The sequence below is a fragment of the Musca autumnalis genome, unplaced genomic scaffold (assembly GCF_047663935.1).
Source record: "Musca autumnalis isolate F117 unplaced genomic scaffold, ASM4766393v1 scaffold_275, whole genome shotgun sequence".
Lineage (NCBI taxonomy): Eukaryota > Metazoa > Arthropoda > Insecta > Diptera > Muscidae > Musca > Musca autumnalis.
This window is the reverse complement of record NW_027411839.1, coordinates 52,132-68,952: the sequence shown is the minus strand read 5'-3', so window position 1 is coordinate 68,952 and position 16,821 is coordinate 52,132. Positions and strand designations below refer to the sequence as shown.

Below are 16,821 nucleotides of genomic sequence, written 5' to 3'. Positions count from 1 at the left end.
GGCGAGGCACTTACCAGGTTGGGATGCATTCCAATTTCTACCATTTAACGTGTACTGGCATAACACAAACCAGAACATCTTTTCTGGAATGCCCACATCAGTTGACTCAATAGCGTTCATTATTCCTACTATCATCTGGCTCATAAAATGTCGTTGGGATGAGCACTTCCACATCAAATTTTATAGACGCATTCATTCTCTCGATCTTCAATGTATTGAAAATGTCTCTATAAAATGCTATGGATATGACGATGTTCGTGTCATGAACATCGCATCAAAATCAACCATGATTATACTGACATTGGCTCCTCTGAAATTGAATTGCACAATTTGGCACCGAATTAAAAAACACTTTACGTTCCAGATGTCTTCAAAATTGGTTGGTACCACAAAACGGCCGTCACCTTATAAATTACCAGTCGTCATTGAACACATTCGAGGTTACTCGAGTTGGAGTAAATAGAAAGGTATACTCAGTCTCTTGGCAACATGTGGTGATGGATAATAAACAATGGGATTACGTTATTGGCTCTGCGGCATCATGTTGGCTCCAAGGTCATTTCCTTCTCATGGCAACACGTCCCAAACGGTCAAATTGTTCAAATGAAGCAGCTCACATGCAAAAATTGCTGCCTCGATGTCCAAACCCTGCTTCGATTTTCAAGGTTTTGCCCCATGTACTGGAACTTGTTCACAACATTCACAGAATTGTCCATAAAAATCTAAAACATATTCCAAGAAGTGTTGTACTTCCCTTTCGTGGAAGGGTCTGGGCAATACAACAACAAAATTCCTTCAGGGCATTTTTCAAACGTTCCCAAAATAGCTCTGTTTCTCATCAGTTCTCACCATTGAGGTCAGTTGTTTATGAAGTCTCTGGAATCCAATCGCTACGACTTGACTACCTATATCTCACCTCGGATCGCACTTTCACACCTTTCCTGCCCAAAAATGAATTTATCATTAAACCGGTACAGCTCCATGAATTTACGACGAAAGTGGTTTACCTATGTAAACATTATTGGCTCTATAAACCAAAAATGTTGCCTCTGGGAATGTACAACTTACTCAACATACTCAGTCTTCCTTCATGTCGAAATGTAGAAGGGATTTATCAAATTAACTGCCTTAAACCCAAGTTTGAATGCATTTTCTCTTCAGCACAAAATGTCTTTGGCCACATCACAAATATGACCCCGAAGCCGGATGAGTATCCAAGGCTAGTTGGAGTGAAAAAGGGGAAATCCACACAACGTCGTCTAAGTATAGGATCCACGCTTATCCCGAAAAAGGAAGTTGGATTGAAACCAAGGGTTTCAATGGGGCCCGGCATGTTAAGGCACATGATTATGTCGTTAATGTAATTGGAAATTGTATTCTTGTTCCCCATGGGACATTCCAAAATTTATTAACATTTCTCTTAAAATTATGTTGTTTCGTTTAATTTAATCATTTGAATTTATGTTAACTATGCTGGCCGAAAAATTTGGTATTTTAATAGCATTTCATTCATTCATTGTTGTTAGTGCAACTAGAACCACCCTGATGCCCTTTTGGTACTTTGTTATTCTTCTTTCTGTTTTGTGGGCGAATTCGCCCAGCAGAGAGAATTACAAGCAATACTTGAATTCGCCCAACAGAGAGAATAACCAGCAGTGTGATGTTGTTGTGGAGTTGTCTCAGCAACAGAACGATCAACCAGTATGTTGTATATGCACATATGTACAAATGTACATACATACATTTGAGTGCATATTACCTTCTCGGCCTCTGCTTGTTATTCTATTGGTGGATATTGCAAAAAAGAAAAAAAAAATACATACATTTTGTACATATTGTCCCGCTAGCCCTTTGGTTAGCAAAACATAAAAATTATAGAAATAAAACATTATTCTTTGAAACCATCAGAAGAGCAAGAAGTGTTTTTTTTTTGTGACGGGCCACTGGGCAATATAGAAAGCAAATTACCCAACAAACGAGTTGAGTAAAGTATCAATAACAAGTTGTGAATCTTATTATTACAAATAAAACGTTTTAACTTGCCCCATACATTGAGGCAAAAAGAAGAAAGTTTCAACAGAGGCATTGTTGTGAAGCGAATAAGAGGAAGATCCGTGCATTGAGGCAGAAACAATATTGACTTTAAGCAACCGGAGAATAATAATCCATTACCCAGAGGAAGAAGTGCGCAACAGAAGTGAAACAACACAATCAACCGGAGTAAATTGAAGTGTTCCTGGGATAAACTGCTGTCTTTTATGAGTAAGAATCAGTGGTGGATTTGGTACGAAACCAATTGGTGAGTTGTCCCAGAGACAAAATTGTTATTTGCCCTAAGGGTAAGTTCCTTCACATACTCAAGACGGACCCTTGAGTAAGGAGTGTGTCCCATTCCATATTGGTCATATTCCGGGGTTGTCAAAATAGGCAATCCTCAAACAAGTCATCTCCGGTGAACTTTTGTATTGGGAAAGTCATGCCCGGTGAACTTTTGTATTGGGAAAGTCATCTCCGGTGAACTTTTGTATTGGGAAAGTCATGCCCGGTGAACTTTTGTATTGGGAAAGTCATGCCCGGTGACCATTTGTATTGGGAAAGTCATGCCCGCTGAACATTTGTATTGGGAAAGTCATGCCCGGTGAACTTTTGTATTGGGAAAGTCATGCCCGGTGAACTTTTGTACTGGGAAAGTCATCTCCGGTGAACTTTTGTATTGGGAAAGTCATGCCCGGTGAACTTTTGTATTGGGAAAGTCATCTCCGGTGAACTTTTGTATTGGGAAAGTCATGCCCGGTGAACTTTTGTATTGGGAAAGTCATGCCCGGTGAACATTTGTATTGGGAAAGTCATGCCCGGTGAACTTTTGTATTGGGAAAGTCATGCCCGGTGAACTTTTGTATTGGGAAAGTCATCTCCGGTGAACTTTTGTATTGGGAAAGTCATGCCCGGTGAACTTTTGTATTGAGAAAGTCATGCCCGGTGAACTTTTGTATTGGGAAATTCATGCCCGGTAAACTTTTGTATGGGAAAAGTCATCTCCGGTGAACTTTTGTATTGGGAAAGTCATGCCCGGTGAACTTTTGTATTGGGAAAGTCATGCCCGGTGAACTTTTGTATTGGGAAAGTCATGCCCGGTGAACTTTTGTATTGGGAAAGTCATCTCCGGTGAACTTTTGTATTGGCAAAGTCATGCCCGGTGAACTTTTGTATTGGGAAAGTCATGCCCGGTGAACTTTTGTATTGGGAAAAGTCATTTCCGGTAAACTTTTGTATTGGGAAAGTCATGCCCGGTGAACTTTTTTATTGGGAAAGTCATGCCCGGTGAACTTTTGTATTGGGAAAGTCATCTCCGGTGAAATTTTGTATTGGGAAAGTCATGCCCGGTGAACTTTTGTATTGGGAAAGTCATGCCCGGTGAACTTTTGTATTGGGAAAGTCATCTCCGGTGAACTTTTGTATTGGGAAAGTCATGCCCGGTGAACTTTTGTATTGGGAAAGTCATGCCCGGTGAACTTTTGTATTGGGAAAGTCATGCCCGGTGAACTTTTGTATTGGGAAAGTCATCTCCGGTGAACTTTTGTATGGGAAAAGTCATCTCCGGTGAACATTTGTATTGGGAAATTCATGCCCGGTGAACTTTTGTATTGAGAAAGTCATGCCCGGTGAACTTTTCTATTTGGAAAGTCATGCCCGGTGAACTTTTGAATTGGGAAAGTCATGCCCGGTGAACTTTTGTATTGGGAAAGTCATGCCCGGTGAACTTTTGTATTGGGAAAGTCATCTCCGGTGAACTTTTGTATTGGGAAAGTCATGCCCGGTAAACTTTTGTATGGGAAAAGTCATCTCCGGTGAACTTTTGTATTGGGAAAGTCATGCCCGGTGAACTTTTGTATCGGGAAAGTCATGCCCGGTGAACTTTTGTATTGGGAAAGTCATGCCCGGTGAACTTTTGTATTGGGAAAGTCATCTCCGGTGAACTTTTGTATTGGCAAAGTCATGCCCGGTGAACTTTTGTATTGGGAAAGTCATGCCCGGTGAACTTTTGTATTGGGAAAAGTCATCTCCGGTAAACTTTTGTATTGGGAAAGTCATGCCCGGTGAACTTTTTTATTGGGAAAGTCATGCCCGGTGAACTTTTGTATTGGGAAAGTCATCTCCGGTGAAATTTTGTATTGGGAAAGTCATGCCCGGTGAACTTTTGTATTGGGAAAGTCATGCCCGGTGAACTTTTGTATTGGGAAAGTCATCTCCGGTGAACTTTTGTATTGGGAAAGTCATGCCCGGTGAACTTTTGTATTGGGAAAGTCATGCCCGGTGAACTTTTGTATTGGGAAAGTCATGCCCGGTGAACTTTTGTATTGGGAAAGTCATCTCCGGTGAACTTTTGTATGGGAAAAGTCATCTCCGGTGAACATTTGTATTGGGAAATTCATGCCCGGTGAACTTTTGTATTGGGAAAGTCATGCCCGGTGAACTTTTGTATTGGGAAAGTCATGCCCGGTGAACTTTTGTATTGGGAAAGTCATGCCCGGTGAACTTTTGTATTGGGAAAGTCATGCCCGGTGAACTTTTGTGTTGGGAAAGCCATGCCCGGTGAACTTTTGTATTGGGAAAGTCATCTCCGGTGAACTCTTGTATTGGCAAAGTCATGCCCGGTGAACATTTGTATTGGGAAATTCATGCCCGGTGAACTTTTGTATTGGGAAAGTCATCTCCGGTGAACTTTTGTATTGGGAAAGTCATGCCCGGTGAACTTTTGTATTGAGAAAGTCATGCCCGGTGAATTTTTGTATTGGGAAAGTCATGCCCGGTGTACTTTTGTATTGGGAAAGCCATCTCCGGTGAACTTTTGTATTGGGAAAGTCATGCCCGGTGAACTTTTGTATGGGAAAAGTCATCTCCGGTGAACTTTTGTATTGGGGAAGTCATCTCCGGTGAACTTTTGTATTGGGAAAGTCATGCCCGGTGAACTTTTGTACTGGGAAAGTCATGCCCGGTGAACTTTTGTATTGAGAAAGTCATCTCCGGTGAACTTTTGTATTGGGAAAGTCATCTCCGGTGAACTTTTGTATTGAGAAAGTCATGCCCGGTGAACTTTTGTGTTGGGAAAGCCATGCCCGGTGAACTTTTGTATTGGGAAAGTCATCTCCGGTGAACTCTTGTATTGGCAAAGTCATGCCCGGTGAACATTTGTATTGGGAAATTCATGCCCGGTGAACTTTTGTATTGGGAAAGTCATCTCCGGTGAACTTTTGTATTGGGAAAGTCATGCCCGGTGAACTTTTGTATTGAGAAAGTCATGCCCGGTGAATTTTTGTATTGGGAAAGTCATGCCCGGTGTACTTTTGTATTGGGAAAGCCATCTCCGGTGAACTTTTGTATTGGGAAAGTCATGCCCGGTGAACTTTTGTATGGGAAAAGTCATCTCCGGTGAACTTTTGTATTGGGGAAGTCATCTCCGGTGAACTTTTGTATTGGGAAAGTCATGCCCGGTGAACTTTTGTACTGGGAAAGTCATGCCCGGTGAACTTTTGTATTGAGAAAGTCATCTCCGGTGAACTTTTGTATTGAGAAAGTCATGCCCGGTGAACTTTTGTGTTGGGAAAGCCATGCCCGGTGAACTTTTGTATTGGGAAGTCATCTCCGGTTAACTTTTGTATTGGGAAAGTCATCTCCGGTGAACTTTTGTATTGGGGAAGTCATCTCCGGTGAACTTTTGTATTGGGAAAGTCATGCCCGGTGAACTTTTGTATTGGGAAAGTCATGCCCGGTGAACTTTTGTATTGGGAAAGTCATCTCCGGTGAACTTTTGTATTGGGGAAGTCATCTCCGGTGAACTTTTGTATTGGGAAAGTCATGCCCGGTGAACTTTTGTATTGAGAAAGTCATGCCCGGTGAACTTTTGTATTGGGAAAGTCATCTCCGTTGAACTTTTGTATTGAGAAAGTCATGCCCGGTGAACTTTTGTATTGGGAAAGTCATGCCCGGTGAACTTTTGTATTGGGAAAGTCATGCCCGGTGAACTTTTGTATTGGGAAAAGTCATCTCCGGTAAACTTTTGTATTGGGAAAGTCATGCCCGGTGAACTTTTGTATGGGAAAAGTCATCTCCGGTGAACTTTTGTATTGGGAATGTCATGCCCGGTGAACTTTTGTATTGGGAAAGTCATGCCCGGTGAACTTTTGTATTGGGAAAGTCATCTCCGGTGAACTTTTGTATTGGGAAAGTCATCTCCGGTGAACTTTTGTATTGGGGAAGTCATCTCCGGTGAACTTTTGTATTGGGAAAGTCATGCCCGGTGAACTTTTCTATTGAGAAAGTCATGCCCGGTGAATTTTTGTATTGGGAAAGTCATGCCCGGTGAACTTTTGTATTGGGAAAGCCATCTCCGGTGAACTTTTGTATTGGGAAAGTCATGCCCGGTGAACTTTTGTATGGGAAAAGTCATCTCCGGTGAACTTTTGTATTGGGGAAGTCATCTCCGGTGAACTTTTGTATTGGGAAAGTCATGCCCGGTCAACTTTTGTATTGGGAAAGTCATGCCCGGTGAACTTTTGTATTGGGAAAGTCATGCCCGGTGAACTTTTGTATTGGGAAAGTCATGCCCGGTGAACTTTTGTATTGGGAAAGTCATCTCCGGTGAACTTTTGTATTGGCAAAGTCATGCCCGGTGAACATTTGTATTGGGAAATTCATGCCCGGTGAACTTTTGTATTGAGAAAGTCATGCCCGGTGAACTTTTGTATTGGGAAAGTCATGCCCAGTGAACTTTTGTATTGGGAAAGTCATGCCCGGTGAACTTTTGTATTGGGAAAGTCATCTCCGGTTGAACTTTTGTATTGAGAAAGTCATGCCCGGTGAACTTTTGTATTGGGAAAGTCATCTCCGGTGAACTTTTGTATTGGGAAAGTCATGCCCGGTGAACTTTTATATTGGGAAAGTCATGCCCGGTGAACTTTTGTATTGGGAAAAGTCATGCCTGGTGAAATTTTGTATTAGGAAAGTCATGCCCGGTGAACTTTTGTATTGGGAAAGTCATGCCCGGTGAACTTTTATATTGGGAAAGTCATGCCCGGTGAACTTTTGTATTGGGAAAAGTCATGCCTGGTGAAATTTTGTATTAGGAAAGTCATGCCCGGTGAACTTTTGTATTGGCAAAGTCATGCCCGGTGAACTTTTGTATTGAGAAAGTCATGCCCGGTGAACTTTTGTATTGGGAAAGTCATGCCCGGTGAACTTTTGTATTGGGAAAGTCATGCCCGGTGAACTTTTGTATTGGGAAAGTCATGCCCGGTGAACTTTTGTATTGGGAAAGTCATGTCCGGTGAACTTTTGTATTGGGAAAGTCATGCCCGGTGAACTTTTGTATTGAGAAAGTCATGCCCAGTGAACTTTTGTATTGGGAAAGTCATGCCCGGTGAACTTTTGTATTGGGAAAGTCATGCCCGGTGAACTTTTGTATTGGGAAACTCATGCCCGGTAAACTTTTGTATTGGGAAAGTCATGCCCGGTGAACTTTTGTGTTGGGAAAGCCATGCCCGGTGAACTTTTGCATTGGGAAAGTCATGCCCGGTGAACTTTTGTATTGGGAAAGTCATGCCCGGTGAACATTTGTATTGGGAAATTCATGCCCGGTGAACTTTTGTATTGGGAAAGTCATGCCCGGTGAACTTTTGTATTGGGAAAGTCATCTCCGGTGAACTTTTGTATGGAAAAAGTCATGCCTGGTGAACTTTTGTATTGGGAAATTCATGCCCGGTGAACTTTTGTATTGGGAAAGTCATGCCCGGTGAACTTTTGTATTGGCAAAGTCATGCCCGGTGAACTTTTGTATTGGGAAAGTCATGCCCGGTGAACTTTTGTATTGGGAAAGTCATCTCCGGTGAACTTTTGTATTGGGAAAGTCATGCCCGCTGAACTTTTGTATTGGGAAAGTCATGCCCGGTGAACTTTTGTATTGGGAAAGTCATGCCCGGTGAACTTTTGTATTGGGAAAGTCATGCCCGGTGAACTTTTGTATTGGGAAAGTCATCTCCGGTGAACTTTTGTATTGGCAAAGTCATGCCCGGTGAACATTTGTATTGGGAAATTCATGCCCGGTGAACTTTTGTATGGGAAAAGTCATCTCCGGTGAACTTTTGTATTGGGAAAGTCATGCCCGGTGAACTTTTGTATTGGGAAAGTCATGCCCGGTGAACTTTTGTATTGGGAAAGTCATGCCCGGTGAACTTTTGTATTGGGAAAGTCATGCCCGGTGAACTTTTGTATTGGGAAAGTCATGCCCGGTGAACTTTTGTATTGGGAAAGTCATGCCCGGTGAACTTTTGTGTTGGGAAAGTCATGCCCGGTGAACTTTTGTATTGGGAAAGTCATGCCCGATGAACTTTTGTATTGGGAAAGTCATGCCCGGTGAACTTTTGTATAGGGAAAGTCATGCCCGGTGAATTTTGTATTGGGAAAGTCATGCCCGGTGAACTTTTGTATTGGGAAAGTCATCTCCGGTGAACTTTTGTATTGGCAAAGTCATGCCCGGTGAACATTTGTATTGGGAAATTCATGCCCGGTGAACTTTTGTATTGGGAAAGTCATGCCCGGTGAACTTTTGTATTGGGAAAGTCATGCCCGGTGAACTTTTGTATTGGGAAAGTCATGCCCGGTGAACTTTTGTATTGGGAAAGTCAACTCCGGTGAACTTTTGTATTGGGAAAGTCATCTCCGGTGAACTTTCGTATTGGGAAAGTCATGCCCGGTGAACTTTTTTATTGGGAAAGTCATGCCCGGTGAACTTTCGTGTTGGGAAAGTCATGCCCGGTGAACTTTTGTATTGGGAAAGTCATGCCCGGTGAACTTTTGTATTGGGAAAGTCATCTCCGGTGAACTTTTGTATTGGGAAAGTCATGCCTGGTGAACTTTTGTATTAGGAAAGTCATGCCCGGTGAACTTTTGTATTGGGAAAGTCATGCCCGGTGAACTTTTGTATTGGGAAAGTCATGCGCGGTGAACTTTTGTATTGGGAAAGTCATGCCCGGTGAACTTTTGTATTGGGAAAGTCATGCCCGGTGAACTTTTGTATTGGGAAAGTCATCTTCGGTGAACTTTTGTATTGGGAAAGTCATGCCCGGTGAACTTTTGTGTTGGGAAAGTCATGCCCGGTGAACTTTTGTATTGGGAAAGTCATGCCCGGTGAACTTTTGTGTTGGGAAAGCCATGCCCGGTGAACTTTTGTATTGGGAAAGTCATGCCCGGTGAACTTTTGTATTGAGAAAGTCATGCCCGGTGAACTTTTGTATTGGGAAAGTCATGCCCGGTGAACTTTTGTATTGGGAAAGTCATCTCCGGTGAACTTTTGTATTGGGAAAATCATGGCCGGTGAACTTTTGTATTGGGAAAGTCATGCCCGGTGAACTTTTGTATTGGGAAAGTCATGCCCGGTGAACTTTTGTATGGGAAAAGTCATGCCCGGTGAACTTTTGTATTGGGAAAGTCATGCCCGGTGAACTTTTGTATTGGGAAAGTCATGCCCGGTGAACTTTTGTATTGGGAAAGTCATGCCCGGTGAACTTTTGTATTGGGAAAGTCATGCCCGGTGAACTTTTGTATTGGAAAGTCATGCCCGGTGAACTTTTGTATTGGGAAAGTCATGCCCGGTGAACTTTTGTATTGGGAAAGTCATCTCCGGTGATTTTTTGTATTGGGAAAGTCATGCCCGGTGAACTTTTGTATTGGGAAAGTCATGCCCGGTGAACTTTTGTATTGGGAAAGTCATGCCCGGTGAACTTTTGTATTGGGAAAGTCATGCCCGGTGAACTTTTGTATTGGGAAAGTCATGCCCGGTGAACTTTTGTATTGGGAAAGTCATGCCCGGTGAACTTTTGTATTGGGAAAGTCATGCCCGGTGAACTTTTGTATTGGGAAAGTCATGCCCGGTGAACTTTTGTATTGGGAAAGCCATCTCCGGTGAACTTTTGTATTGGGAAAGTCATGCCCGGTGATCTTTTGTATTGAGAAAGTCATGCCCGGTGAACTTTTGTGTTGGGAAAGCCATGCCCGGTGAACTTTTGTATTGGGAAAGTCATGCCCGGTGAACATTTGTATTGGGAAAGTCATGCCCGGTGAACTTTTGTATTGGGAAAGTCATCTCCGGTGAACTTTTGTATGGGAAAAGTCATCTCCGGTGAACTTTTGTATTGGCAAAGTCATCTCCGGTGAACTTTTGCATTGAGAAAGTCATGCCCGGTGAACTTTTGTATTGGGAAAGTCATGCCCGGTGAACTTTTGTATTGGGAAAGTCATGCCCGGTGAACTTTTGTATTGGGAAAGTCATCTTCGGTGAACTTTTGTATTGGCAAAGTCATGCCCGGTGAACATTTGTATTGGGAAAGTCATGCCCGGTGAACTTTTGTATTGAGAAAGTCATGCCCGATGAACTTTTGTATTGGGAAAGCAATCTCCGGTGAACTTTTGTATTGGCAAAGTCATGCCCGGTGAACTTTTGTATTGGGAAAATCATGCCCGGTGAACTTTTGTATTGGGAAAGTCATCTCCGGTGAACTTTTGTATTGGGAAAATCATGGCCGGTGAACTTTTGTATTGGGAAAGTCATGTCCGGTGAACTTTTGTATTGGCAAAGTCATGCCCGGTGCACATTTGTATTGGGAAATTCATGCCCGGTGAACTTTTGTATTGAGAAAGTCATGCCCGGTGAACTTTTGTATTGGGAAAGTCATGCCCGGTGAACTTTTGTATTGGGAAAGTCATGCCCGGTGAACATTAGTATTGGGAAATTCATGCCCGGTGAACTTTTGTATTGGGAAAGCCATCTCCGGTGAACTTTTGTATTGGCAAAGTCATGCCCGGTGAACTTTTGTATTGGGAAAGTCATGCCCGGTAAACTTTTGTATTGGGAAAGTCATGCCCGGTGAACTTTTGTATTGGGAAAGTCATGCCCGGTGAACTTTTGTATTGGGAAAGTCATGCCCGGTGAACTTTTGTATTGAGAAAGTCATGCCCGGTGAACTTTTGTATTGGGAAAGTCATGCCGGGTGAACTTTTGTATTGGGAAAGTCATGCCCGGTGAACTTTTGTATTGAGAAAGTCATGCCCGGTGAACTTTTGTAATGGGAAAGTCATGCCCGGTGAAATTTTGTATTGGGAAAGTCATGCCCGGTGAACATTTGTATTGGGAAAGTCATGCCCGGTGAACATTTGTATTGGGAAATTCCTGCCCGGAGAACTTTTGTATTGGGAAAGTCATGCCCGGTGAAATTTTGTATTGGGAAAGTCATGCCCGGTGAACATTTGTATTGGGAACTTCATGCCCGGTGAACTTTTGTATTGGGAAAGTCATGCCCGGTGAACTTTTGTATTGGGAAAGTCATGCCCGGTGAACTTTTGTATTGGGAAAGTCATGCCCGGTGAACTTTTGTATTGGGAAAGTCATGCCCGGTGAACTTTTGTATTGGGAAAGTCATGCCCGGTGAACTTTTGTATTGGGAAAGTCATGCCCGGTGAACTTTTGTATGGGAAAAGTCATCTCCGGTGAACTTTTGTATTGGCAAAGTCATCTCCGGTGAACTTTTGTATTGAGAAAGTCATGCCCGGTGAACTTTTGTATTGGGAAAGTCATCTCCGGTGAGCTTTTGTATTGGCAAAGTCATGCCCGGTGAACATTTGTATTGGGAAATTCATGCGCGGTGAACTTTTGTATTGGGAAAGTCATCTCCGGTGAACTTTTGTATTGGGAAAGTCATGCCCGGTGAACTTTTGTATTGGGAAAGTCATGCCCGGTGAACTTTTGTATTGGGAAAGTCATCTCCGGTGAACATTTGTATTGGGAAATTCATGCCCGGTGTATGAGAAATAGGCTGTTTGAGCCTTAGCAAATAAAAACACAGAAAAGTTTCTTAAAAATTTACAAAATTAATGGGGGGCAATTTTATTGGTTTATCAAAATTATACTTCAATATAATTTGTTAATAATTTGCTCCCTTTGGGACACTATTATTATATTATTTTAATATTAAAAATCGATTAATTCGATTAATTTGTTGTTGCAGCGCGGCAGTAAACAATTATGATTTTTTGACGATCGATGAGAGTGACGTATGCAGCAAGGCAGAATATGAACGTAACTAATAATAAGAAAAAAGCGTAATTATAACTAGACAGAATCTTCTTGTTTACATATTTTCTCTGCTTGCGTCGCTACCACTATGATGTAAATAGTCGCTTGATGTACATACAAGCATTAGAAAAGAAATGCAAGTGTCATCAACAACAACAAGAATGCAACGCAACAGAGTCAGTAAGTAGTTAGAGAGATCAAAGTACAACCAACCACAGTTGGTATGTACGTACGCACATATGATGCCCTTGAAATCGACGGACACGATTAAAAAGGGAATAGGCAAAAATTATGATTTACAAGTGATTAGGGATGCCGTATACAAAAATTTAGTTAGTGATGCCAGTTATAGAAATTGAAACAAATTAAAGAAAAATAGAAATTAGATATTTTTGTGTGGGAAAAATAAATAATAACAAAACTATAATAATAAATAAATATTTGTTCTCCAACATTCCCCCGCACAAAGAACGACTGTTCTTGACACAGCATTTTGTTGAGATGTAGGTTCAGAGATGTTGATGTATACAAGATGATGTTGTGTAATGGTGAAACATTGATGATTATGATGAAATGATGATGCAAAGTAAAGATGACAATACGAGTTGTTTCAATCAGTTTCCAAATTATCCGAGTTGTGATCTTGCTCATAGAAACTCTCTTCATGGCTCTTTGAGGAATTGAAGTCTTCTTGAATGGGCAGAAGAGCAATTTTCGAAACTGGCCTTTTGTAGATTTTGCCATTTGATTTTAAATGGCTATAGAACAATCCAGAAGGTCTTCATCTGGGACAGATAGTATTGGCTCTCCAACGAGAAAATGTGCAGGAGTAAGAGCTTCGAAGTCGGAAGGATCTGGCGACATTGGACATAGTGGTCTTGAATTGAGACATCCTTCTATTTGGGCCAGTAAGGTTGACAATTCTTCGTATGTTAGGATACGATGATCCATGATTCTCCTTAGGTGATGTTTTGTAGATTTCACGCCAGCTTCCCAAAGTCCTCCGAAGTTTGGCGAAGCGGGTGGTATGAAATGCCAGTTAGTGCCATTGTTTGCAAGAAGGTTTGCGAGATCATCGGGCAAGGATTCACTACTTCTTCGTTGAAGAGTTTTCAGCTCTTTGTTGGACCCAATAAAGTTCGTGCCACAGTCGGAATACAAATCGGAACACATGCCACGACGAGATGTAAATCTTCTAAACGCAGCAATGAATGCGTCAGTTGACAAAGAAGTTACAGCTTCCAGATGAAGAGCCTTCGTGACCATACATATAAAGAGACATATATAGCCTTTGGTCGTAACGGAATTTCTGGCTGTTGATTGTTTTATTGTAATTGGACCAGCGTAATCAACACCACTGTGCTTGAATGGTCTAGTTGGTTGAAGTCGAACTGAAGGAAGGTTGCCCATAATTTGTTGAAGTGATTTGGCCTTGTATTTGAAACAGGTGATGCATTGACGTTGCACTCGTTTTGCCAGGTTGCGGGCAGAAAGGATCCAGAACTTTCGAGCCACATACGCTTGCATCTGAATGAGGCCACCATGAAGAGTTTTCTGATGAGCATCTGAAAAGATCAAAAAAGACAAAGGACTATTTTTTGACAAAAGCATCGGATGTTTAAAGTCATAGTGAAACTTAGCTTTTTGTAAGCGCCCTCCAACTTGTAGTACGCCATCATCGTCTAGGAAAGGACATACATAGTTGAGCAATTCTGCCGCTTGGGTGAATTGATTTTCCCTTCTGCAACTGTAGCATTTCTTCGGGGAAATCAACATTTTGAGAAATTTTTAGTGCATTGCTTAATTCCGACGCTCTGAGAAAGCCGGAAAATCGTAATTTCGAGTCAGGTTTATATTGCAGGAATCGTAATATGTAAGCCGTGACTCGAACCAATTTAGTTAAAGATGAATATGCAGTTAATAAGTTCGGATACTGCGAAACTGTAGCAGAGTTAACTTGTAATGCAGATTTTCGGACTTCAAGATTTGTTTCGTAGAAACTTTCTGGCTGCTTGGGCCAAAGAGATGGTGACTGAGCGAGCCAGAGAGGACCAGACCACCAGAGATTATGTTTTACCAACTCAGTAGACGTAATACCGCGGGAAGCACAGTCAGCAGGGTTGTCGTGAGTTGAGACATAGCGCCATTGAGATATATTTGAATGTTGTTGGACATCGCTTACTCTATTTCCAACGAAAACATTCCATCTTGAAGACTCACCTCTGAGCCAACATAAAACAGTAATACTATCAGTCCAATAGTACGAATTAGAAACGTTTAGATCAAGCATATTTTGAATTTTGTGCATAAGTTTTGCTAAAAGTTTTGCTCCACACAACTCCAACTTCGGGATCGACAAAACTTTTAACGGAGCAACTTTAGTTTTGGATTGTAACAAGTTTACAGTTCCTTCTCCATCTGAACTTAGAACTTTAACATAAACAGCAGCAGCAAACGCTGACGTAGAAGCATCACAGAATCCATGCAGTTCAATTGAACATTCTTTAGAACTGCCAAGCCAACGAGGTATAGAAATATTTTCGATAGTTTTCAAGTCTTTGAGGTAGAAATGCCATTTAGATTTCATGGCAGGGGAAACTTCATCTTTCCAATCAATGCCTTCGAGCCATAGTTTTTGGAAATAGATCTTCGCTTGGATCGTAACAGGAGCTAGCCACCATAATGGGTCATACAGTTTAGCAGCATCGGATAATAGACTAGCTTTAGTGACCTTTTCATTGATTGGAAAGCAAACTTGGAAAGAAAATGCATCTTGATTAGTATTCCAACCTAATCCAAGTGCCTTGACAACATTTTGCTCATTCAAATTGAAAATATTCGCCTTTTCTCGAAAGTCTTCAGGTATATGAGACATTAGTTCTTCGGAATTTGAAGTCCATTTTCGTAAATTAAAGCCTCCAGCTGAGAGTAAGTTTACAAGTTTCTCATGTAAGAAAATAGCTTCTGATTCTGTATCAGCTCCAGAAATGATATCATCGACATATGTATCAGTAATCAAAATGTTACAAGCTTCTGGATAAGTTTCTTTTTCATCTGCAGCCAATTGATGTAAAACTCTAATGGACAGATAAGGGGCACAAGAAGTGCCATATGTGACAGTTTGAAGCTTGTATACGGAAATATCAGAATCGGAACTTCGCCATAGAATTTGTTGATAAAGTTGATGATTATCAACAACTTTAATCTGTCTGAACATCTTTTCAAGATCAGAACGAAAGCCAATTTTAAAACGCCGCCATCTGTTGATAATTGCAGGCAAATCATTTTGCAGAGCAGGACCAGGACAAAGTTCATCATTCAATGATGAGTATGGAGGTCGCTTGCTACTTCCGTCGAAAACTACGCGCAACTTCGTAGTGGAACTGGATTCACGAATAACACCATGATGTGGCAGAAAGTAACCGTTAGGTTCGATAGCATGAGGATAAGGACCAATTTTTGCCATATGACCAAGCGATTCAGATTCTTCCATGAATTTTCGGTACTCCGAGGCATAGGATAAATTGTTTACGAATTTGCTTTCAACTTGCTTTAGTCTCTTCAATGCACAATAGTCAGTATGACAGAATTTCGGAGGAGAGTTGCCAAGAATTTGAGATTTGAAAGGTAGTGCAACTGTGTATCTACCATCCGAACCACGAGAGCAATTTTCCTTAAAGAATGCTTCACACGCTACTTCTTCAGGGGTAATCTTTCTGGATTCTATGAGCTCTTCTTGTTCCCAGAAGGCTTTTAATTGATTATCCAGTGAGCACAGATTAACGTTGACGGTGTGAGCGTAAGAAATTTCTGCCGTTGGGCCAGAAACTATCCATCCGAAATGGGTCAATTGAAGGAAAATGCCTTTATCAAACATCCTTTGTTGAGGAAGAAGAATATCGCCGTACAAATCGCCACCAATGAGCAAATCTATGGGATCATTTTTATCGAAATGTGGATCAGCCAAAGTAAATTCCTCCAAAGAGGGCAATTTCTTTCTGTCCACTGGACCAGCGCAATAATTGTTCAAGGAAGGCATTACATATGCTTGAGTTCTCAGTTCGCAACCAGGTTCGTAATTAGAAGCAAGATTAAACTTAACGAAATTTTTCACAGAAACAGTTTCTCCACCTACTCCAGTAATTCTGGCAAATGTTCTGTATTTTGAAAGTCTCAGAAGTTGAGCAGCACTTTCAGTTATCAAAGTCGCTTGAGCTCTTTGATCCAGAATTGCTCTCAATTTGAAATTGCCAAATTCGTTTCTCACAATAACACGAATTGTGGCTAACAAAACATGAGGCATAACAGTAGTGTTCAATAGAGACAGATTAACTGTGGAATTCTCAGCGGCAGCAGAAGAAGTAGAAGCGACGTTATCATTTCTAATATCACGAATAGTCGAAGTATTAGAGTTATTGTGAGAGGCATACTCGTTGTGCATTATGGTGTGGTGAGCTGAATTGCTAGACTTGCAACGACTGGTAACTCTACAGTCCTTAGAGAAATGTCCAGAATTTAGACAATTTCTGCAAATTCTCTTTGAATTTATAAAATCTCGCTTCGAGGCTGAGGACATTGCAGCAAATTTGAAGCATTTATATAGAAAGTGACGTTTACCACAACAGGGGCAGTTTGCATCATTAACAGACGCCATATTGACACGTCGATTCTGAGATGTTCGTTGTGAGTGGAAAGAT

At 41.5% G+C, this 16,821-nt stretch overlaps 1 protein-coding gene across 1 annotated transcript; it reads right to left on the bottom strand.

The window, feature by feature from the left end:
* Positions 1-237: 237 nt before the first annotated feature.
* LOC141396342 (uncharacterized) lies at positions 238-16,565 on the bottom strand. The gene is made up of 2 exons (XM_073971718.1): positions 14,818-16,565; positions 238-310 (listed from the first exon to the last, which is right to left on the bottom strand). The coding sequence occupies exons 1-2, from the start codon at positions 16,563-16,565 to the stop codon at positions 238-240; spliced, it is 1,821 nt and encodes a 606-aa protein (XP_073827819.1).
* Between the last annotated feature and the right edge of the window lie 256 nt (positions 16,566-16,821).

Excerpts from the sequence above, each read along its gene's own strand:
- LOC141396342 (XM_073971718.1), bottom strand. The coding sequence starts at position 16,565 with ATGCACAACGAGTATGCCTCTCACAATAACTCTAATACTTCGACTATT. Across the intron at positions 311-14,817 it reads TTATCCGATGCTGCTAAACT|AGGAGCCAATGTCAGTATAA; the intron begins GTATGACCCATT and ends ATTCAATTTCAG.